Source organism: Sapajus apella, unplaced genomic scaffold, assembly GCF_009761245.1.
Source record: "Sapajus apella isolate SASKATOON/1434 unplaced genomic scaffold, GSC_monkey_1.0 scaffold83, whole genome shotgun sequence".
In the NCBI taxonomy this organism is placed as follows: Eukaryota; Metazoa; Chordata; class Mammalia; order Primates; family Cebidae; genus Sapajus; species Sapajus apella.
Window position 1 is genome coordinate 5,355,094 of NW_022437023.1, and position 23,673 is coordinate 5,378,766.

Genomic DNA, 23,673 nt, shown 5'->3' on the forward strand with positions numbered 1-23,673 from the left:
CAACCCCACTTTTTTTCAGTTCCATTACTTGCTTTACAGAAGGATTGTTTTAAGGATCAAGTATGTTAATGTATATACAAGTACTTTTTAGCTGAACAGAAGAGGTGTATGTTTAGATTGTATCCATCTCATGAGTTCTTTCTATTGAAGACAGATGATCCTGGCACACTTTTGCTTAAATTTTATTTCAGTATTCTGGGTTTGGCAATTTGGACTTGGCCTTCAGTATTTTCTGTTGCTGAAACCTTTCTTCTTTCCATCCCTCTCCTGTACTATTTGTAGCTATGATTGTCTGTAGTTGTCACTAGAGACTGTGCTGCTCCTTAATTAGTATATCACAAAATACATGATTTCCAGGGCCTATCTGTTTTCTGATCTCTTTTGGTCCTATTTTCGTATCTTAGGGTCATGAACTAAAATTTATGTTTGCTTATTGGGTAGGGGCATGGTAGCAGCAGGTTGGAGACTGTCAGGTGAGGCTTCAATATCATAGTTAGGTGAGGATTGAATTCATGAGTGGCTTGCAAATATCATGGGATTGGCCTTGTACCTCAGTCAGTTTTGGTAATATTTTAGAATGTAGTAGCTTTTCTCCATTGTCATTTGAATTTTGATCAATAATGATTTATTTTCCTGTCTTTAAAAAGGTTTTCTTTTACATACTTATTTGATTTGATCCTAACATTAATCTTCTCCGGTGTGGTATGAGCTCTACGTTTCACAGGTGAAGAAAATAAGAAATACAGGGGTTAAAACTGTTGTTAGCATTTCTATTCACAGATTTTGAAACTTCTAGGATTTCATCCTCCATATATCTGGCTGTAGATAAGTCTGTGCTCTTCTGGCAATAACTTCAGAGAGAGTTGGTTAGTACCACAGAATCTTACGTATGTGTGGTTTTCACACTCCAAAATTTACTTAGAAATACTTCTTTTTAAGCATTGCATTTGGATAAATGGAGCTTTATACTAATATTTCACTGTTTTTAGAGCCTCCTAAGTTTATTGAACTATTTCAAGTAGAAATAGAAAATATGTTTTATGTGTTTTGCTGCTCTGCATCCCCCCAGATGAAATATACTTAAGCATTTTCTTACAGTCTTCCTCCTGTGTTGTTAACGATGGAAATGGAATAATTGATTCATAACATTCTTTCTTGTTAAGTTGGGCTGTGACTTCAGAATTCTTTTTTAAAAATGTGCTCAAAGAGGAAATAGCATGAGGAAATTTTGTGTGAATTTTATTTTTTAACTTATATGTATTTTTTTAACCATATGTTTACTTTTTATTGAATTGTTTAATGTTGCAGAGATCTTGCACTGCCAAACCATTCCTGAGTATTCAGAGAAAGAAATGGTACAATGGATGGCCTAATTCACTTATTACACAGTATCTTAAAACTTGATTTATCTACATTTTGATCTTTTCATAATCTTTTTTTTTTTTTTTTTTTTTAAGACGGAGTTTCACTCATGTTACCCAGGCTGGAGTGCAATGGCTCGATCTCGGCTCACCGCAACCTCCGCCTCCTGGGTTCAGGCAATTCTCCTGCCTCAGCCTCCTGAGTAGCTGGGATTACAGGCACGTGCCACCATGCCCAGCTGATTTTTTGTATTTTTTTAGTAGAGACGGGGTTTCACCATGTTGACCAGGATGGTCTCGATCTCTTGACCTCGTGATCCACCCGCCTCGGCCTCCCAAAGTGCTGGGATTACAGGCTTGAGCCACCGCGCCCGGCCAGATCTTTTCATAATCTTTTAAGAAGTTATAGTAAGAGAATTTAAATCTTCTGCTGGGGTTAGGCAAAGTGGCTCATGCTTATAATCCTAGCACCTTGGGAGACTAAGGCTGGAGAATTGCTTGAGTCTGGGAGTTGAGACCTGGGCAACATAATGAGACCCTATCTCTTAAAAAAAAAAAAAAAAAGTGGGCATGGTGGTGCTTGCCTACTATATAGTCCTAGCTACTCAGGAGTCTTAGGTGGGAGGGCTCACTAGAGCTGGGGAGGTAAAGGCTGCAATGAGCTATGATTGTGCCATAGCACTCCAGCCTAGGTGACAGAGTGAGATCCTGTCTCAAAAAAAAAAAATTGCCACAGGCCTTCAGATGTCTAGTATAGTATGGTGTTAAAAAACATCTCCACATATTCATGTCAGTTCATTCTTCAATAACATTACCCCTAACACAGTTTTGCTGGGGGAAAAATGCATATTTTTCAGGGAAAATATGTGGGTCAACTTCCAAGTGATTATTTGTTGACATTTTTTTTTTCTCAGATGAAGACTGGTCTAACTAAGAATCCCCTGTTTCTGATTTAATCATCCAGCTTCCCCTTGGCTTGCTCAGCTGCTTACCCAAATATATCAGAAGGCAGTCATCAAGTAATGGCTGATTATTGCTGTGGTTGGCAGGTCTTGTCAGGAGATACTGTAACCCTCTTAGGAGTCTGATTCCTGCACTGACACTTGTGATCAAGACTGAACTCCAGTAGGAGAATGCTTCCACATCAGGACAGGCTTATTCACCTGTTTGTTTTACTCTTGCCAGTAGCAAGTCTGCAACTCCCTGCATTTGGCAAAAGGATTTATTATAGAGAAACCCAGACTCCACATCAAGTGGTCATATACCACTTTGAAATATTTCCATTGAACCAAAGATACAAAACTAGGAAATTGCCTGACTATCTCATTATGGAGAAAGAAACTTTTCTGTAATCTTGGGCAGGTTCCTCAAGTCCCTTTTAAGGACCAAAATCTGCAATTACTTTTTCATCAACCTATAGATAGTTTAAACTGTAATTATTAAAAACAGAAGTGCTGTATCACTTGTCTTTCACCATGACTCTCCAAATGAATGTAAAGATACACCAAAAGGTTGATAATAGAACTAGTGATTTCTTTGATTTTTAATGATGACCTGTTTTACTGTTACTGTTGAACAGTTTTAGCTTTCACAGGTTTATTTTTGCCTTTCCAGTTTAATCAAAATGATTTCTCATACCTATTTTCAAATGGATAAGCAGTCATGGCTTTGATTATTATATCTCGTTAGGGCCATGCAGTTAGTCATGTGTTCTGGGAGACAAGCAAATCAGTCCAGAACAAGTAGTGTTTCGACCATTTGCTGAATCCTGTCACATCACATTGTTGGTCTAAAATGGGTGGATGAATTGGGTTGATGGCATACACTAAGCTCCATGAGGGCAGGGACTGTGGCTGGACTAAGTCTAGTGACAAATTAAATAATGCTCACGTTAGATACAGCTTTTGCTTTCAGGTCTAATCCAGTTCCATGATTTGTTGCTAGACTTTAGTAACAAATAGTGGCTGGGTTAGCATATGTTGTTTAGAGAACTTTTGCTTGTTCTAAAAGTTTGAATGTGAATTGTGGTTTGTAACTCAAAATTTGTGTTTAGTATTTGCATCTCATGTTTAACGAACATGAAGTTTGTTTGTACAGGCCATTTGTAGATTGGAGACTTGTCTGTATATTTGGCTGAATTGTTCTTTAATACAAATATTTTATTTGGGAGCTCCCTATATTACTGAGGACCAGGATAGAGACTCTTACTCTTTCTGACCTGATCATTTAAGGGCAGTTTTTTGCCACATTATGAGACTGATACAGCATTCCTTGACCAGTTAAGATTAGTGACAGTTAAAAAGTTCTGCTTTTGGTTTAAGTAAAAATTCAAATTAAATAGAGCTTTTGCTTTGAGGGCTGAATCCATCTCCATGATTTCTTTCTACATGCCCATGTGTAGACAGTTTCCCTTTATTTATTTATTTATAAATTTATTTATTTTACTTTAGGTGCATACTATATTTGGCATTTCTCCCCATGTTATTCTTCCCCACCCTTCCGTCCCTCCCCACATTCCCCTCCCTCCCCACCCCTTTATTTTCTTACAGATGAACTTCTCCATAATTGTACACGTATATGAGGATCTGAGATAAGCAAAATGATGGTTTCTTAATTAAATATGAGTACTGTGCACTAGTAACCATAATTCTAAATGAGAAGGATTATAGATTTTTCTGGAAGATTCTTCTTTCCTGGGGAATATGATGAGGAATGTTTAGGAGAGGGGACATAGTTATTTTTGTAAGACCAAGAAAAAAATATATATGTATGTATATGTATGGGTGTGTACATGTATGTTTATATATCTATACACACACTCCCTCTCTCCCCCTCCCCATCTCTCTCTCTGTCTCTCTCCCTGCCGCTCTCTCTCTGCCTGCCTCTCTCTCTCCCCCTCTTCTCTCCCGTCTCCCTCCCTCCCTCCTCTCCCTCCCCTCCCCCACCCACCCCGGCCCCAGGACCTCCTGTAGATATCAAAATCCAAGTATGCTCAAGTCCCTGATATAAATAGCTTAATATGGCTGGGCGTAGTGGCTCACGCCTGTAATCCTAGCACTCTGGGAGGCAGAGGCAGGCAGATCACTTGAGGTGAGGTCAGGAGTTTGAGACCAGCCTATCCAGTATAGTGAAACCCCGTCTTTACTAAACATACAAAATTTAGCTGGGCGTGGTGGCGGGTGCCTATAATCTCAGCTACTCAGGATGCTGAGGCACGAGAATCACTTGAACCTGGGAGATGGAGGTTACAGTGAGCTGATACTGCACCACTGCACTCTAGCCTGGGAGACCCGGTGAGACTTTGTCTCAAAAAAATAAAAATAAAAAGTTAGCTTAATATTTGCATAAATTTGTGTACATCATCCCGTATACTTTAAATCATCCCCAGATTACTTAATAATACCTCATACCATGTAAATACCGTAAAAATAGTTGTTGTATTGTGTTGTTTAGGGAATAATGACAGGAAAAAAGATCTGTACACGCTCGGTACAGGTGCAGTTTCTTTTCTCGAATATTTTTGATCCACAGTTGGTTGAATCCATGGATGCAGAACCCTCATTATACAGAGCGCTGACTATATGTAAAATGTGGTGTGCATGTGCCACATGCGCGTGCGCACACACACACACTTTTTTTCTCTGTTGAAATTATGCCTTTTAAACTCCAATCAAACAATATCTGTCATTGTACTTAAGCCTTATCTCTGAACTGAAGAATTTCCCTTTTTGATGAAAAGTTAGAAACTGCATATTTCACATACATTGCAACATCTGTAATGCTGTATCATTGAACAAATTCTATGTGAAATGTAACTGTGAGTTGGGGATGTGGTTTCAAAAGTTTGGGTGGATAAAATAAATTGACTTCAGAGTTCAGTTGTAGACTTGGGACACAAAGGACAGTTGTGTCCCAAGGAGGACACAACTCCTTAGGACACAGCTCCTTCATAGGAGCAGAGGAAGTCAGAGGCAAGGGAGTTGCCATTTGGAATGGAGTGTTGGGTTACATACAAGTGGGTCACAAAGAGTGTGGTCCACAGGCAGGTCGCAGGTAGAATGGTAGGTGCAAAAGTGTAAAAACTTCTCTTTTCCAACTCTGAAACTAAGAGTGGGGCTTTCACCCTTCAGTCTTCCTGAATCTTTAGCTGCTTTACATAATTTTTCTGTGTGCCCTAATGCCATATCTCTGGTGGCAACTGCTATCTTTTTGCACCCCGCACCCCACTGTAGAGATGGGGGTCTCACTGTATTGCTCTGGCTGTCTCAAACTCCTGCCCTTAAACTATCCTCCTGCCTCCTCCTTTGCCTCCCAAACTGCTAGGCATGAGCTGCCACAGGCCCTGTGATGGCAATTTCTACCTTAACCTGGAGATACTGGCAGCTGTGTTTGTCGCAGGTAGATAGTAGGAGAGTTTATTGGAATTGTTCAGTTAAAGGGAAGCTTTTCAAAAAAGTGTGTTAGAATGTGATTAGGTGACATTATCATTCTTTTATTTTCCATTCTTTCTTGTTTCTTACTGAAATTAGATTTGAGGGTATTATTGTGAAGTTAGGTCGATTGGTCTGTGTATAGTTTGCACAGCATTGTTATGTGGTGTGGTATTTGAGAGAAGTCTAAATTATCTTGATAACCCCTACTTCTTTTTTTCTTAGATGATTAGTAAAAATAGAATTACATCGAAAGGATGGCTTCTTAATTTTAAAGACATTATTAGACTGTCCAGACATTTCTGAATTCTTAGAATTAAAGGGAACTTTGAAATTACAGTATTGGCTTATCCAGAAAGTAGTCATGATAAGGCTGTTTTGTTGACCGCTTGATTAAAAATTTAGGTTACCCAGTGATTTTCATAGGACACTCACAAAGATTGTTGAAAACAGACATTTTGAGTGTAGAAGTATCTGAGACACTGGTGGACTGTGCTTGGTACTCTATTATCTAGTGATCTTTGAATTTTCTGTGTCACTTAAAGAAAAGAGGTTCTTATTTTTACTTCAGTCCCTGTAAATGTCAGTGAGAGATAGCTCTGTGGTCACTGACTTTCGACAGTGGTAAGGTCAGGTAAGAAATTCACCAGGCCTTTTAGGAATTTGTCTTTAAAGGGCACTGTGTTATCATGAAACATATGGACTGTTTTACTAAGGACCTGGGATGCTCACACAGAAGGCAACCCCACTTGTGGAGAAGGCTTATTTTGTCTGAATTGTTTAATGATTTGTCCCAGACAAATGATGACTCAAAGTCAAAGTTCACCTTTAGGAAACTCAAAAGGATTCAAAAGAGAATGCATAGAAATGATTGGCCTGTAGGCGGCTGAGTGGCAAAGCTAGTTTAAAGAAGAAAAATTCTTCCTATCTTTTTTTTTGTAGTTCTCTAAACAGATTATTTTAAGAGACTTGGATTTCCCTGTGTGCTTTGAAAATTGAAGCGCATGTTGTGCAGTAAAGAAGCGGATCTAACCGCATTGTGGAACTTGTTTGCTGTGGGTGAATCACAGAAGGAATGATGTTAAGGCAACCTTTATATTTTCCTGCATGAAAAATTCATATGAATCACAGACAGAAACTCCGAACTGTTGGCCATGTCACTCTGGTTTCTCTGTTCAGGAGCTGTGGTCCCAAGCTTGCTGCTGACAGGTAGGTAATTAGAAATACATATTCAAATAAGGCCTTGAATTACTTGTTTCTCTGCTGCATCTGCTGCATTTTAGACTAGCGAAGGGAAGGAGCAGACAAGGATTATGCCCTTTTCTCTCTGTGGCACAGCTATTTGGGGAAAGGGGATTTGATATTGTTCTATGGGTCCTTAATGTGGGTTTAAAAATTTTTCATTCTACATTAGTGGTAGTTGTCCATTTTTATTTGATAACTGTTTGCATATTTTACTGCCTGTTCACCATAGTCACCTAAAGTAGTGGCATTGCTAGAAAATGTTGAGAATTGTCACAGCAAAGACTATTACTCAGTCTTTGATAAGAGGCCCAAAGTATGAGGAGGAACTGATTGTCCATTGTGACATGAACCTGAACATTAGAGATAACATACTCTGGTGAAAAGGTACTTTGGGTGAAAGACTGTATTCTTGTTTTGGCTTTCTTACTTGAGTATATGATTTAACGTTTCTGACCGAGAGTTGCTATTATACCAGTTAGGACAATAATTTGTTCCTTTTTTTTCTTTTTTTGTTTCAAATTTAAACAGGATGGTTGTGAAGACCAGTGAGAGATAAATAAGCTCATGTAAATGTCGACAACTGCTACTAAGATTAATGATACTTGAAAGTTAAAGAATGATGCTGTTAGATTTTTCTTAGATGTCTTTATTAGATTGAAATTTCCTTTAATTCTTAATTTGAGTTTTTTTTTTCCTTCACAAATATGTATTGACATGTGTCAAATGCTTTTACTGCATCTTTTGAAATGATACGGTTTTTCTTTATTCTGTTAATGTGGCACTCCCTGCCCTGTAGGAGTGATAGTTGAGTAGAAAGAAAAACAAGTAAATGTAGTATCTATTGTAATTGAGGGTTACAAAAGATGTAGTGGGAATGTGGAGAGAGTAGTAAGGAAATCAACCTGATAAAGTTAGGAAGACTTTCAGAGAAACTGGGTTGAGATGGAGCTTTGGCATTTGTGATGGAAGGAAAGAGGTGGTGTATCTTGGGCAGAGGACATGGCCATTGTAGTGGGAATATGGGGGGCATAGTAGAGGGTGGTAACTAGAGATGTGGCTGCAGTGCAGGGCTGGGGTTGTGAAAGGAGCATTACGTGCTATGTTTTCTGTGTTGTATGTAGTTATGGGAAGCCAAAAACCAAGCCAAAGAGTTTTGAGAAAGTGAGGAATGTGATGAGATTTTTGTGAAAGATCTCTTCTGCTGTGATACAGTGTGGGTGTTGCTGAGTTGTTTTAACAGCTTTACAGTCCTGTGATAAACCTCACTTGGTCATGATGAATCATTTTTTTTTCTTTTTAAACCTCCCTCCAGCCAATGAATCATTTTTTAATATATTACTAGACTCCATTTGTTAGTATAGTATTTTTTGTTAAATATTTTTTCATATGTGCTCATGTTTTCTTTGTCACATTTTGATATGAGGTGTTATGCTTGCTTCAAAATCAGTTGTTAAATATTCCTCTTTTTCTGGAAGGATTTGTGTTCAATTAACATTAGTTGTTCCTTAAATGTTTGAGAGAATTTGCCATGTGGGCCTGTAGTTTTCTTTGTGTGAATAAATATGATAACAGATTCATTTAGTAGAGTTAGGGCTATTAGGATATTTCAGTCTGTATTATGTCAGTTTTGATAAGTTATATTTCTCATGGAATTTGTCTATTTTGCCTAAGTTGTCAAATTTTTTTTTTTAGCATAAACTTGTTCATTGTATTATTCATTTAATAATTTAATGTATGTATGGTCTGTAGTGATTTTTGTCCTTTTTTTTTTTTTTTGAGACGCAGTCTCACTCTGTTGCCCAGGCTGGAGTGCAGTGTCATGATCTCAGCTCACTGCTGCAACCTCTGCCTCCCTGGTTTAAGTGATTCTCCTGGCTCAGCCTCCCAAGTAGCTGGGATTACCGGTGCACCGTGCCTGGCTAATTTTTGTATTTTTAGTAGAGATGGGGATTCCCCATGTTGGCCAGGCTGTTCTCAAACTCCTGACCTCAGGTGATCCACCTGCCTTGGCTTCTTAAAGTGCTGGGATTACAGGTGTGAGCCACCGTGCCTGGCTGTGATTTTGTTTTTCATTTTTGATATTGGTTAATCTGTATTTATCAATTTTGTTATTTTATTTAAAAAAATTTTTTTCTGAGATAGAGCCTTGTTGTTGCCCAGACTTAAGTGCAGTAGTGTGGCCATAGCTCACTGTAAACTCCAGCTCCTGGGCTCAAGCAATCCTCCTACCTCACCCTCCTGAGTAGCTGGGACTATAGGCACACACCACTGTGCCTGGCTATTTAAAAAAATTTTTTTTTTGTAGAGATGGTGGGTCTCACTTTGTTGACCAGGCTGGTCCAAACTCCTGGCCTCAAGTGATTCTCCTGCATTGCCTCCTGAAATGCTGGTATTATAGGTGTGAGCTACCATACCCAGTCCTGGTTTTGTTAATCTTAGGAAAAAAAAAAAAATCAACTCTTGCCTTTGTTCATTTTCTCTGTTGTTTCTGTTTGCATGTTTGCTTTTATTTTTATTTCTTCTATGTTGGGTTTAATTTGCTCTTTTTCTAGTTTCTTGAGCTAGAATCTTGGGGCATTTTATAACTTTCTTCTTTTCAAATACTGGCATTTAAAGCTATACATTTTTCTCTCAGTACTGCTTTAGTTGAATATCACAAATTTTGGTATGTTTTGTTTTTATTTTGATTAAATGCAAGGCATTTTCTAATTTCATTTGTGATTTTTTGTTTCTTTGAACTGTGTTGTTATTTAGAAGTGTGTTGTTAGCTGAGTGTGGTGGTGCACACCTGTAGTCCCAGCTGTTCCTGAGCCTGACTTGGGAGGATTGCTTGAGCCTGGGTGGTTGAGGCTACCTGGGTGACAGAGTGAGACTGTCTCAAAACACACACACACACACACACACACACACACACTCTCTCTCTCTCTCTCTCTCTCTCTCTCTCTCACACACACACACACACACACTCACACACTCACTTAAAATGACCTGCCCTTGTCTTTTGGCCTTTGTTATTTTTTAAAATGAGAATTTAGTAATTCTTTTATGAATGAATGAGACAGGGTCTGTGGCTCAGGCTAGAGTGCAATGGCGCAATTATAGCTCGCTGTAGCCTCAAACTCCCAGGCTTCAGTGATCCGCTTCATCCCCACAAATAGCCGGGACTACAGGTGTGTACCACCACACCTGGCTATAAATCAGTAATTCTTATGATTGTTTTCTTATATGATTGGTCATTTTTCTCTGGCTGTTTTAGCAGTTTTGTCTTTTTCATTGTTGACTATTAGACTGTGATGTGCTTAGGTGTTTTCTTTGTATTTTGTCCTGCTTATGTTTCATTGATCTGTAAATTTCCATCTTGTACTCCATTTGGGAAATTTTCAGTCATTATTTCTCCAAATATTTTTTCTGCTCCATTCTCTCTTAGTTCTGATTATAGAATTATAATTATACCTATAACATGTAGGTTTAGACCTTTGATGTTGTGTAATACACAGCACTCTTCAGTTTTCTTATTGTTTTTCCCCTCTGTGTTGTTCAGATTGAATAATATCTATTGAACTTTCTTCTAAGTTTACTGACTCTTCTGCCATCTTTATTTTGTAGCCAATGAATTTTGTAATTACAAAATTACAAAATAATATTATAACTTTGGGTCTAGAATTTGTGTTCTTTTATAGTTTCTGTTTCTCTGCTGAAATTTCTTATTCATTTATTAAGAGATTATTTTACTCTTTAATCCTTGAGAATAGTTATAGTAGCTGCTTTAAAATTCTTATCTACAAAGAAAGACTGGAGAGTTAGCTCAGACTGGAGGAGACTGAGAATATGTAGCAACTAAGTGCAGTGTGGGGTCTTGGATTGGATCCTGGGCCAGAATAAAAAGACATTAGTGGATTTATTGACAGAATTCCTATAAGGTTTATAAATTACCTGATAGTATTGTATCAACATTAATTTCTTGATTTCTGTAGCTGTACTAGAGTTATGTAAGCTACTAAATTAGAGAAACCTACGTGAAGGTAGCTTAAAAAATTCTTCTCTAGTTACGCATTCAGGTTATCTTAGTGTTGGTCTGCATAGATCACCTTTACTCTTTGAGTATGGAGCATGCTTTCCTGTTTCTTTGAATTTTGAATTGCATCCTAGACATGAACAATTTATTGTAGAAATACTGGTTTCTGTTGTGTACATCCAAATAATATTAAATAATATTAATTATTATTTTGTTTTTTAACAGGCATTTCACTTGAGTGGGCTCAGAATTCAAACCATCTTTCCCACCGTCGTCAGCAGCTAAATTCTCTATTCAGTTTTTTGTCTTACCTGGCCTGCTGCAGTAAGATTTGGGCCAAGTTTGTAGGTAGACTTTGAACCTCTCCCTTTCTGGCTATCTCCTTTTCTAGATTTCCCCCACCATTTTCCACCTGATAGAATCATTCTGAACTCTGTCATCTGGTTCTTCATGCCAGTAAGACAGTAGTTTCTATCCAGATTCTATTACCTAACCTGGCTTACCTAGGCCTTCCCTCAGGCAAAAAGCCATTTATTAAAAAAAAGGAAACTTCTCAGTGCTATTCCCTTTTTCAAGTGCTGACACTCTTGCAGTTTCAGCCTGTTATTGGTTGCTGTCCAGTGCCTTCAGGTAGTTTCTTTTTATATTTTGTCCAGAGTTTTTAGTTGTTATCTATGGACCCGTTGGGCCAGTAGGAACATAGTTCCACTTCTAGTAATCTTAGGGAAGTAGCTCCTGAAAGTGGAACTTGTTTTTTGTTAACCTTTTTTTGTTGAAGTATCTCATACGCACAGTAGGGAGAGAAATAGAGTATTACCAAAATCTCAGGAACTCCTTTCATTTCTCTTCATGTCTCTTCTCAGTCATTACTCCCACTCTAAGTAGAGTAGAGTACCACCCTCCTACTCTAGCACCGTAGATTAGTTTTGCTTGTTATTGAAATCGATGTCATTCATAGGTTTTGCTTTTTGTTTGGCTTCCATCTTTATGTTTATGAGGTTATTCTGTGTTGCATGTGGTTTGTTCATTCTCATTTCTGAAAAGCATTTCATTGTGTGAATTTACTGTGATTAGTTTATCCCTTCTACTGTTGATGGACATTTGGATTACTTCCAGTTTGGAGCTATTCCAAAAAGTACTGCTAAAACATTCTTTTACGTGTCTTTTGGTATATGTGTATATGGATTCCTGCAGCCATAGTACATACTGCCAGTTGGCTAATGTGGCAGAACTTAATTGTTTCATTGGATTAATAAACATTTGAGTTTTTAGCTTTTAGAAAATTGGAACCTAAAGAGTTAATTTATCATTTTATCATTCTTTCCATGTGCTATACCCTAGTGTTTGATCGATAAATTGGTATTTTGATAATAGAAGGTAAACACAGCCCTAATTCATACATAATCACTTACAGAATTTTATTGGAATCATTTATGTGGTTGTGATTTTTGGATCTATCATTGAGAGTTGTATGAGGTATTTCATATAGTTTTATTAGTCACATAAGTTCTGCTAACATTAGTGGACTTAGCAGAAGATTGATGGTCCAGGAATATGTAAATTGTCTGTTGAACTAATTTTTAGAAGAAAAGCAGAATACTGAAGATCAGCTGAAAGATGGAAAATGATAACAGATGGACCTTCTTAGGGTGTTTCTACCCCGTAAGGTAGTACGGTATGATGCTTCGTAACACAGCGTTTTGGACACAAAAGCAGTTCATCATAGGCAGTACATAAAGGAATAAGGAATAAGTGTGACTGTGTTTCAGAAAAACTTTATCCACACTGAAATTTGAATTTCACATAATTTCCACATGTCTCAAAATAACATTTTTTTTCCAACCACTTGAAAATGTAGAAACCGTTTGTATTCATCTGCCAGGGCTACTGTAGCAAAGTGTTGCAAACTAGATATCTTAAGCAACAGAAATGTATTGCCTCCTAATTCTTTCTGAAGGCTGTAAGTCTGAAACCAAGGTTTGTTGGCACGGTTGGTTCCTCCTTAGGCTGTGAAGGAAGAATCTTTTCCAGGACTACTTTCTTGGCTTGTAGTGGGCCGTCTTCTCTCTGTGTGTTCACATCATTTTTCCTCTGTATGTATCTGACTCTGTGTACAAATTTCTCTTTTTTACAAGGACACCAGTCATACTGGATTATAGGGTCCACCCTAATGATCTCATTTTAACTTGATTACCTCTGTAAAGACCCTATGTCCAAATAAAGTCACATCTGAAGTATTGTGGGTTAGGTCTCCAGTATACCTTGTTTTTGTTGCCAGGGATTTAGGGTAGGAGAGGGACACAATTCAACCTATAACACCATCCTTTTTTTTTTTCTTGTAGAGGTGGGTAGTGGGGGGAGTCTCGCTTTATTGCCCAGGCTGGTCTCGAACTCCTGGACTCAAGTGGTCCTCTTGCCTCAGCCTTCCAAAGTGCTGATACTTATAGGTGTGAGTCACCACATCTGGCCCTGTGCGACTGAAAAATACACCTGTGGGCCTGAAAAATACAGCTAGAGGGTTAGACTTTACCAGCTGGCTGTACTTTGTCAGCCCTTGGCTTATCTGATTGTAGGAGAGTTGATACCTGTAGATCTTACCATCCCCAAAGGCCTATGTAGATATATCTTTGATTGAGATGGCTAATCTTGTGGACCTTTCAGGTATACTAGAAGAGCAATAATCAGTTTCATTTTTGAATATGAAGGATAGCAGTTTATACCGATTTACCTGAGTACTGTATAAGATTATGTCTTATCAGACATTTAGAATTCAGTTTCAAATAACCATTTTTGTGTTATTTTTAATTTTAGAAAGAATAGACTCATCCTGACCCCACAATTGGAGATGTTTTTGGGAGTGGAGTTAACGATGTAATAAATGATGCTTTAGAAAGTGATTTGAAATAGTTGTCCAGCATTTTGTAGAGATGCTTTTAAGGATTTTATAAACATTTGACAAAAATGTTATTTTAGATGTTATTTAAAAAATAAACTTAATTTTAGTACATAATTACCAATAATGCATTAGTTGTTGCTGTTCTGTTAATGTCTGTGCAGATCTCAAAAGTAAATTATTATTATTATTATTATTTTTGGCCTGCTCTACTTAAAGAGCATCCCAAAACTCTGAGGTGAACTGTTTAAAATAAAGATCAGTCTCTTATTATCAGCAACTTATGTTCATGAACAAGATTTTTTTAGTGGTCATCTATATATTAGTTCTTGTTTGTATAATAATTTCTGTATATAATTCTTACCTGTAATTTTTTTTTTTTTTTTAAATAGAGATGAGGTCTTGTTATGTTGTCAGGCTGGTCTCGCTGTGTTGCCAAGGCTGGCGTGCAGTGGTGCAATCACAGTTCTCTGCAGCCTTGACCTCTTTGGTTCAAGTGATCCTCCCGCCTCAGCCTCACAAGTAGCTGAGACTTCAGACATGCACCACTGTGTCTGGCTAATTTTAAAATTTATTTTATTATTTTATTGATAGAGATGAAATCTTACTACGTTGCCCAGGCTGGTCTCAAACTTCTGGGCGCAAGTGATTTTCTTGCCTTGGCCTCCCAAAGTGCTGAGATTACAGACCTAGCAATAATTTCCTTTATGATATGTGAATGCTTTACATTTAAACTTGAAGATATACTTACCCTAAAATTACTTTTTTTTTTTTTTTCAGTTTTATATTCATGTTCTTTGTAAGGTTTAATTTGAAAGAAAGTTTTACTGTTTGAAAATTTGGAAAATTGCTGATTCAGTATATGTTAAAAATAGGAAAAGCTTTAGCAGGAAGTAAAAAAAAAATGGTTATTTTAAATTGAGTTAATGTTTTGATGGAGAGGGCACAGCAGAAATGAAATCAACTCAAATTTTAGTCCAAGTTTTGTTTTCATTTGACAACTTTTAGAATCCTGTGGGCACTGATTAGTTTCTGCCTTCAACTTAGAAGATATAGCTTAATTATTACCTTTTTAGTCATTGGTAGCTCCTGAAAAGGTGAGAGAACTTCTTACCTGTGTGTTAGTGGTAAGTGAAGGCATCTCAGTCAGTGTTACGGCAAAGCAGGTAAATCTAAACAGGCTTTAAAGGTACTTCCTGACTGCCAATAAACTATAGAAGAAAATAGAGAAAAGAAAAAGCCCCTATTGTTGTAAAGGCTGCATATTTGCAGTATGTTCTCATTGTTGCAGCTCTTGTATTTATTCGTGTAGTTGAAATGGTCAGAGGTAATAAGATAATTAATTTTATCTCTGGTCAGTCTTTCATGTTAATACTCTGAGATCTTGTAAAGAATGTTTGATATGAGAGATAAGAGACATTTTGGAGTGCGGTTGAAAGAGCAGTAAGCATCTTTTGCATATATTGATAGGAAAATATTTTATAGCCATGATCCTGTTGGCTTGGGACACTCATCTCATGATCTTTTTGCCTTGATTGTGAGATTAAAATATACATACATATATATTGGCTAATTGAGATTATTTTCAATGTTTAGTTGTTTTTATACTATTTATTAAATTCCTTTGCTTTGAAGATATTCTTTGTCCATTGCGAAGACTCTGGAAATGTATCAACTCTGTGCCTGCAGCAGTCATTTTCTTGAGTGACACATGGATCCTGGGTTTTAATGTTTGTGTATTTATGCAAATACTTTATGTATGTGAAAGGAGGGCTGGAGGTTTTGTATAGGTCTTCAGTTACACACACGCACGTGCATGCAACATTCTTGAAAATTTATTTTACCAGTGGGAATCAATAAAGTGGGGATTTATTGATTATCCAGAACATGGACAAATCATACCACTTCTTTTTTGGGAGCATTTCATTGTTGGTATTTCTTCTACGCTTGTGAGGGAAAAAAAGTCCTTAGTGCAGCATTCCCATTATCTTGTACATATTTAATATGAACCTTAGTTTATCATGGAAATTGATTGTTTCCTTGGTAGCTGGCTGTGTAGTTTATTTTTTAAATTTTTTCCATGTAAAGAATCAAAGGGTATCAGGGAAAGACGCAGGAGCCCAGACAAGATAATGGTGGCTTGGATTAAAGTAGTAATAGAAGAAGAGATGGTAAGAAGTAGTGAGTTTGGGGCTGTGTTTTTGCAAGCTTTGTGATGGACTGGATGTGACGTGAAGGAGGAGTCACAGATAACGCCCAGGTTTCTGATTTGAGCGCTGAATAATCCACTGGATGGTGGTGCTGCCACTTACTGAGGTGAGAGAATCTACTGCATAAACATAATTTGTTAAGCACTTTCTATGCTCAATATTGCTTACTTGTGGCAGGACTGGGATTCAAACCAAGGGAGACTCACAACAAAGCTAGTGCTCCAAACACTCCAGGGTACTATGTATTAATAGCTTGTTCTGGGAACTACTCATATTGAGAGGAGATACAGAGAGAGAATGAATCAAGAGCCAAACCAGACAAAGTCTTGGTCAAGCTAAGAAGTCTCAATTTTAAGTGAACAAGACACTGGAGGGTTTTAAGCAGGGAATGGCTTTATCAGACTTACACAGTGCAAAAAGTTCAGTCTGGCTGCTTCATTGAGAACAGATTTTAGAGGGAGCTAGGAAGGACAACTATGTCAGTCCAGACGGGAGATGATGGTGGCTAGAAGGTTGGTGACAGCAGTAGTTGGAGAGAAGTAGGCAGATTGGAAACACATTTGCAATACAGTGAGAGTTGTGCAGGAACTTGTACAAATGTGGACAAACTGTGACACCGGAGGGAAAGTACCATCCAATCCAATCCCAATTTGATTTATGGAGGCTCTCCACATAGTCATTCAGCTCAACTTGAGTCACTCCAGAGGCTCACTGCCCTTAATATCCTTGGGACAGTGGGAGAGAGGGATTGAGGGCAGATCACTGGAATGATGAAGGGGGCTTGATGCAGCATTACATTTGAGCCCTATCCTGAATGAGCTGGGACAGACAGAGGCAGGCCGAGGTCGCCCTGCTGAGGAGAGTGTTGTGTTGTAGGCCCTCTAGTGCCTGATGTGGCTCTCAGCTGTGAGGCAGGGCCTAGATCCCTCATGCTTGGCATAGCCCCCCCATGACCTGAACACCCCACAGTAGTGCCCTGGGGCTGAGTGGCTGAGGAATCCACCACCGGCAGCTATAGCTTCCTCCTCTGCCTGTGACTGCTGGCCGAAGCAATTCGTCCTGCTGGTTGTATAGTTTCTTGAGACTAGGAGAAGTGAAACAACTTCAAGCTGTTAGTTAGGTTTGGGAATTAGTTTAGTTCCTGAAAAGGGTTTGTCCTAGGCTGATTGATCAGGTTTTTTCATGGCAAGGAAGAGACACTTAGTAATCAAAGGGATGGAATGAGAGGTAAAAATGGGAGTTTTCACCATTTATTGTGTAGGTACCCAATCCCTGTGGTGAAGTTCTTAAGTAGCTAGGAAAGTGTCTGTTACTTCAGGACAGGTCAGCTGCTCCAGATAACCTTTCCCAGCCCTGTGAGTTAATTCTACAGCTAGATAGGATTGATCTTTGTGTTTGGTGGGATGCTTTATAGCTAACCTCTTTAATCCAGCAAGAACAGGTTTCTGCTTTACCTCTAATTCCAACTGCTGAAGTGATTTTTTTTTTTGAGGGGAGGGCAGGTGGGCAGGCAGTTGGTAGGGGAAGATTGGTTTTAGAAAATGGGGGAATTGAATGGAACAATTTCTATTATTCTCGAGACCCACATGGACTTGCAAACTTGGTTTATTTCTTGTGGCTGTGAAATGGAGTTTTCTCTGTATGTAACTAGCAAATACATAGGTATATCTGTGTACTAGAAACCAATTAAATGAATTAACTGTAATTAAGGGTACTTAAATGTGTGTTTCTGAAACTTTATTTTGCCTGTGTTCGGTGAATATTTTAAAAGAGTATTCAAGTAACTGAGATGAATGAGCATGCTTTTTCTCAATATGGATGATAGTAAATTCATTATTGGTAGTATTATCTTGCCTGTTATAGAACTTTCAGAATGTGAGTTAGGGTATGAAATACTGAATAACACTTGAAACCGGATATATTTGATACTTAATTCTTTTGAACTAAATATTGCATTATTTTCAGGATAGCATGAAGATGTTGGTTTGGAATTTTTGAAGGGGCTGCATTATAGACTCTGCATGGAGACAAACCATTTGTACTGACCACCTAGCTGAATTCTAAGGCTTAAAAGCAAAATCTTTACGTATAATGTTTTGTATATTTGGCTTAAAAAATTCACCAGCTTTTAGAGGTTGTGAGATATGGGTCATTTTTGTTCAGATAAGAGAGGTCAATAAAGCATTTACTAACATGAAATGTTTTTCTTTTCTCCTTTCTCAGTATTAAAAGAAAGGTGAATGGGCAAAAAGCCAATAAAGGGCTTAATTTTAAAAATGTAGCAACAAAAACACACTCTGGCTGTCTTGGTACTTTAAGCTTCATACTTCAAAACTGCATTAACAGCTTTAGAAATAAACTCTCCAGTAGCTGCATGGTATTAACCAGTGCTTTTCTCCTTTGCTTTATCCTATTGTGTCAGCAGGGATCTTGCAGCAATTCTTTTTGATCTAAAAATTACTTTGTTCTGGAATTGAAAAAGAAAAGTGTTCTAATCTCCTACTAAAATTTTACCTGACAGTGAGGTCAAACAATGGAATAACTTGCTAAGGGAGTTCAAGGAAAATCTTTTGCTAGAGATGTCCCATATTGACTAGAATGAGCCACTTGGAATCTGAAGATCAAGTTGAAAAAGTTCTCCAAGATAAGATAGCTCCTCTGAACTAAATTTTTAAAAAGGAGTTAAAAAGTGTATATTACAAGGTTTGAGAAAACAGTGCCTATTTATTCAGAACTTAGTTTTAGGTCTGTTTTGTTCTTTACAAAACGTCTTTCATGAAGGGTATATTTGATAATGGGAAATATATTTTTTAAAAGCTGTACAGTTCTGAATCACAAATTACTGTGCTATCATGTATTTTCTGAAAAGTTTGTGATTAAATCACCTACCGTTGTGTGCTAGCACCTCATGAAAAATACTCTGCAAGGGAAAGCTGATTATGATAGTCTTTATTTTTTTTATTTATGTTTTTCGTTTTTGTTTTTGTTTTGAGACAGAGTCTTGCCCTGTTGCCCAGGCTGGAGTGCAGTGGTGCAATCTCTGCTCATTGCAGCCTCTGTCTCCCAGGTTCAACTGATTGTCCTGCCTCAGTCTCCCGAGTAGCTGGGAATACAGGTATGCGCCACAATGCCCAGCTAATTTTTTATTTTATTTTGTGTATTTTTAGTAGAGACGGGGTTTCCCTGTGTTGGCCAGGCTGGTCTTGATGATCCGCCTCCAATGATCCGCCTGCCTGGCCTCCAATGATCCATCTGCCTCGGCCTCCCAAAGTGCAGGGATTACAGGCATGAGCCACTGTGCCCAGCCTAGGTGGCTGGCACAGTGTCTTTAAAGACCTAGGTGGTGGCTGGCAAGATTGTTTTAGTCATTGTTAATGCTAGAGATCTAGATTTGATGGTCTGTTTTGTCTTTCTGCTTGGGCCAGCAGGAGATAGGATTACTGCTGGAGGGGAGGCTGTTAGCTCTGGGGCAGGCTAAATCTTTAATCTCTCCACAGGTTCCTCTTTCACTAATTAGGGGGAAAAAAAACAGCTGGGCTGCAGGAGCTTTGCTGTTTTCAGATCTCCTTAGTCAAAAAGTATGTGCTATATAGTATATGGGGTTTTGAACATAACAATAGAGGACTAAAATTGAGAATTTTTCGTCTTTGGGACCTTCATAGAGATTTTTATTCCTTGCTCCTTAGCGTTTGAAAGAAAAGTTCAGTCTTGAGAGATGGACTGCAGGGATAGGGGTTAGGGCAAGAGTAGAGTTGAATGCTGTTTGTATTTAGAATTTCAACAATTGTAGTTAAAAAAAAAATCGTTCCTTTGGATGGTAGTATATGGTAAAAAGTACAATGAATTCAAAAACGTCCCTGTATAATCACATGAAGACCATAGGTCAGTGGTGCAGAGCTCAGCATGTCATCTGTGTCATGACAGTTTTGTTCTTTTCACTTTTTAATAGCCAATTTAATCTCACTGGTATTGCAGCTAAATGTGTCCAATGTTGAATTTTCCAGGTTCCCTAAAGTAGGTCTCGTGGAAAGATAGCTGTGACATTAAGGTCCTTTTCAGTGGTCCAGTTGGGTGGCCATGTTGCTGGAGTGTGAGTGGGGTGGGATTTAACTGTAGGCCTTGTGTTAGTGAAAGTATTACTCTTTATTTGCCATGCAGGCAGTCCAGCCTGTCCTGAAATAGAAATGACCAACTGTGACATTGGGTTAGTAACACTGATTGCACTAGCAGTGATTTGTTTCTTGTCAGTATGAAGTGGACCACATGAAGCCTTTCACCCTAGGTCCTTCAGATTCTGTTTATTTTGGGGCTGTAGTCAAACCAGAAGCATGATATAGCCCTCCCTATTCTCTTCCTCCTACCTTTGCCAAAGGATAGCATATTTATTAAGGTTAGGGCTCCCAGGACTAGGGTCCCTTTGATGCATGAAAGGGTTGCGTGGCAAAGCGTGTTTTTCTGGATTTAGTCCCTGCTACACACACTGCTGCTATAGTTTTCCCTTGGAGAAGGAAAGCAGAAATGAATGTAATTCCCATATAATTAAAAAATGCCAACCTCACTGGTCTGTGCCCCTCCCAACCCCCGCCACCACCATTTTTTTTGCCTTGGAGTGTTTGTGTCCCCATCCTTCCATCCATTTGGATGTTACAGATGCGGACCAGGACTAGTTTAGCCCAGTACCTGGTCTGGGCTACATACAAAGATAATGAACAGGGAGTAGCTGGCTACTTCTTTTGGTATTTCTCAACAGAAATCCTCTGTGTCTTTCTATCTGTTCAGCGTGGGTCTTTGGAATTTCTTTGTGTTTATCCCATGAACATTTTCTCTTGCTTAGGACATTCCAGTGGTTGCTTAATGTTTCAGTAGTACTGTCCAGTATATGGTTATATTTAAAACATCTAGCCTGGGTGCAGTGTCTCATGCCTATAATCCCAGCACTTTGAGAGGCCAAGACGGGAGAATCATTTGAGGCCAGGAGTTCAAGACCAGCCTGGGCAACATAGTGAGACCCCCCATCTCTACCAAAAAATTAAGAAAAAAAAAAAAAAAAAAAAAAAAAAAAAAGCTGGGTATAGTGCTGTGCACCTGTAGTCCTAACCACTTGGGAGGGTACAGTAGGAAGATTTGAGGCCTGAAGTTTGAGGTTGCAGTGAACTATGATCACACCATTGCACTACAGCCTGGGTGACAGAGTGAGACTGTCTTTAAACAAAAACACAAACAAAACTAAAACATCTTACAGTCCTGGTTAATAAGTCAATAACATGAGTCACACATAGTACAAGCAGTATACAAAGCACATCTGGAGAGTAAGTTTAGCATTCTAAGATAGTTTTAGCTTATTGTACTGAACTCCTGGTCTTGAACTCCTGGCCTCCAACGATCCGCCTGCCTTGACCTCCCAAAGTGCAGGGATTACAAGCATGAGCCACTGTGACAGTTTTAGCTTACAACAGTTTTAGCTTATCGAACCAACAGTATTATTTGTCACAGTAAAGAGAATTAACATTGGATTCCCCCTGCCCCTCACCCTTTGCTGTTGAACATATAGAAAGTATCCAGACTACACATGAGTTTTGTTTGCAGATATTTTTAAAGAGCTAAGACTTTAGAATTCTACCCCATATCTAAATGATGTATACCGTTTCATTATTGATTTCCTTTTCTCCCATCCACCCACCTAGTTCATGATGTATGTTGAGGAGATTTGCCAGTCCCGGGAACCTTTAGTCAGAATTTCTAAAGATTATAGTCATCCTTGGTGGAGAAACCTTGGATGACCGAGAGCTTTAAGAGGGCCCTAGAGCTTCTGTGGAGAGAAAGATGTCTAGAGTTCCGACATACGTGTAGCTCTTGTAATAGAGGTTGATTTTTAACTCAATCACATGTAAGTGGGAGATTGGGATGATTTTGATATTGTTTGGGACTAATTAGGGTTTTACAAGTGATTGAAAATGAAATATACCTTGATTCAGGAAAGTGAGAATTAAGAATTACATCAGGTAAGGTTGCATGTCTTTTGAGAGATTGTTAGGCCATAATTCCAGTGTGGCTTCAAGCTCCAGACCAAAATACCAATGAAATACTCTAGACCAAAAGACCAAATGAAAATCTCTCATTTGTCATTTATCTGCTACTCTAAATATCAAGTGGGAGGGCAGATTACCAATAAGCACATTAGATTGTAGAGTCATTCCAGGTATGCAGTGGTGTCACTCAGAACACTTTTCTGAGATGTGAATGAAGAAGAAAAATTACCAGTGGATCCCTCAAGTTGCTGCTGCATAGAGAACATTGATCATACTTCAATCACCCCAGCTCTTGAGAGATAGGACCAGTTTCTGAATCCACATGTGAATTTTTGGAATGGAATTTTGAATTCATCTGTGTTTTCCCTCCACCTTCAAATTCCGTTTCTGAGATGAGTAAATCTAACAAGCCTCCTGTAACAGACATCCACATGATTGTTTTCAGAAATCTAGTTTTTGAGCCTCTTTCTTCCAACAGTACCATCATTGCTCAGAATGTCTTGGGGGCCTCTTGAATCTATACTCAGGGACTGAAGAACATCTCTGGTGGCCAGTCATCTTTTGGAGCTTGTATATGTCTTTGGGTGGGAGAAATGATTGATGAGAATGTTTTTTAGAGACAAGATTAGGGAAAAAAGGAGTGGGTAATTATCAAGTTGAAGGATAAAGGTCTCTGCTGAGGTGACTATATAGGGCAATGAAAAGTGTATTTCCAGAGATTTGGAGCCACAAGACTTGTGTGACCTTGGTTTCCTCATACCTAAAACCAGAAGCATATCTTCTTTATAGGATTGGTATGGGACATAAGAGACTCAGTGCCTGGTTTGTAGTTGACCTTCACATATATTAATTCCCTTTTATGGTTTATAAATGTAGATATGAAGATAGTTCTGAAGAATTTCAACATTATTTGAGTAACGGTGTTGATATTCAGAATAATTTCCTTGAAATTACTCCTTTAAAAGACAGTGCTACAGTTGGGCATACCATTTGTTGAGGAAAAGAAAAAAAAAAGAATCAGTATACTTCTCGAATGCCTAAGCTCAGGTGATTCACCTGTCTTGGCTTCCCAAAGTGCTGGGATTACAGGCGTGAGCCACTGTGCCCGGCCAGAATATTTCTGAGCAGAAGCAACTGAACAAAAACAAAAAGAAGCAACTGAGCAACTATTTTAATTTGAAGAGGCCATGTGTGTTGGCTCACGCCTGTAATCCCAGCACTTTGGGAGGCTGAGGTGGGTGGATCACTTGAGGTCAGGAGTTTGAGATCAGCCTAGCCAACATGGCAAAACCCCATCTCTACTAAAAATACAAAAATCAGCTGGATGTGGTGTCAGGTGCCTGTCGTCCGAGCTACTCAGGAGGCTGCGGCAAGAGAACTGCTTGAATCCGGGAGGTGGAGGTTGCAGTGAGCTGAGATTGCTCCACTGTACTCCAGCCTGGGTGACAGAGCAAGACTCCATCTCAAAAATAAAAAGAAGTTAAAAGAAT

General features: G+C 38.6%; 1 protein-coding gene across 2 annotated transcripts in view; it reads left to right on the forward strand.

The window, feature by feature from the left end:
• Positions 1 to 23,673, forward strand: part of ZFAND3 (zinc finger AN1-type containing 3) — a 340,250-nt gene that overhangs the window by 42,297 nt on the left and 274,280 nt on the right. The window contains exon 1 of one of the 2 annotated variants that reach the window (XM_032253331.1): positions 4,708 to 7,000. The exons of the other annotated variant lie outside the window; for it this stretch is intronic. Coding sequence (XP_032109222.1) covers positions 6,912 to 7,000 — 89 coding nt within the window. The 5' untranslated portion in view covers positions 4,708 to 6,911. Of the gene's footprint in view, positions 1 to 4,707; positions 7,001 to 23,673 lie in introns of those variants that run through there. 2 annotated transcript variants of the gene reach the window in all.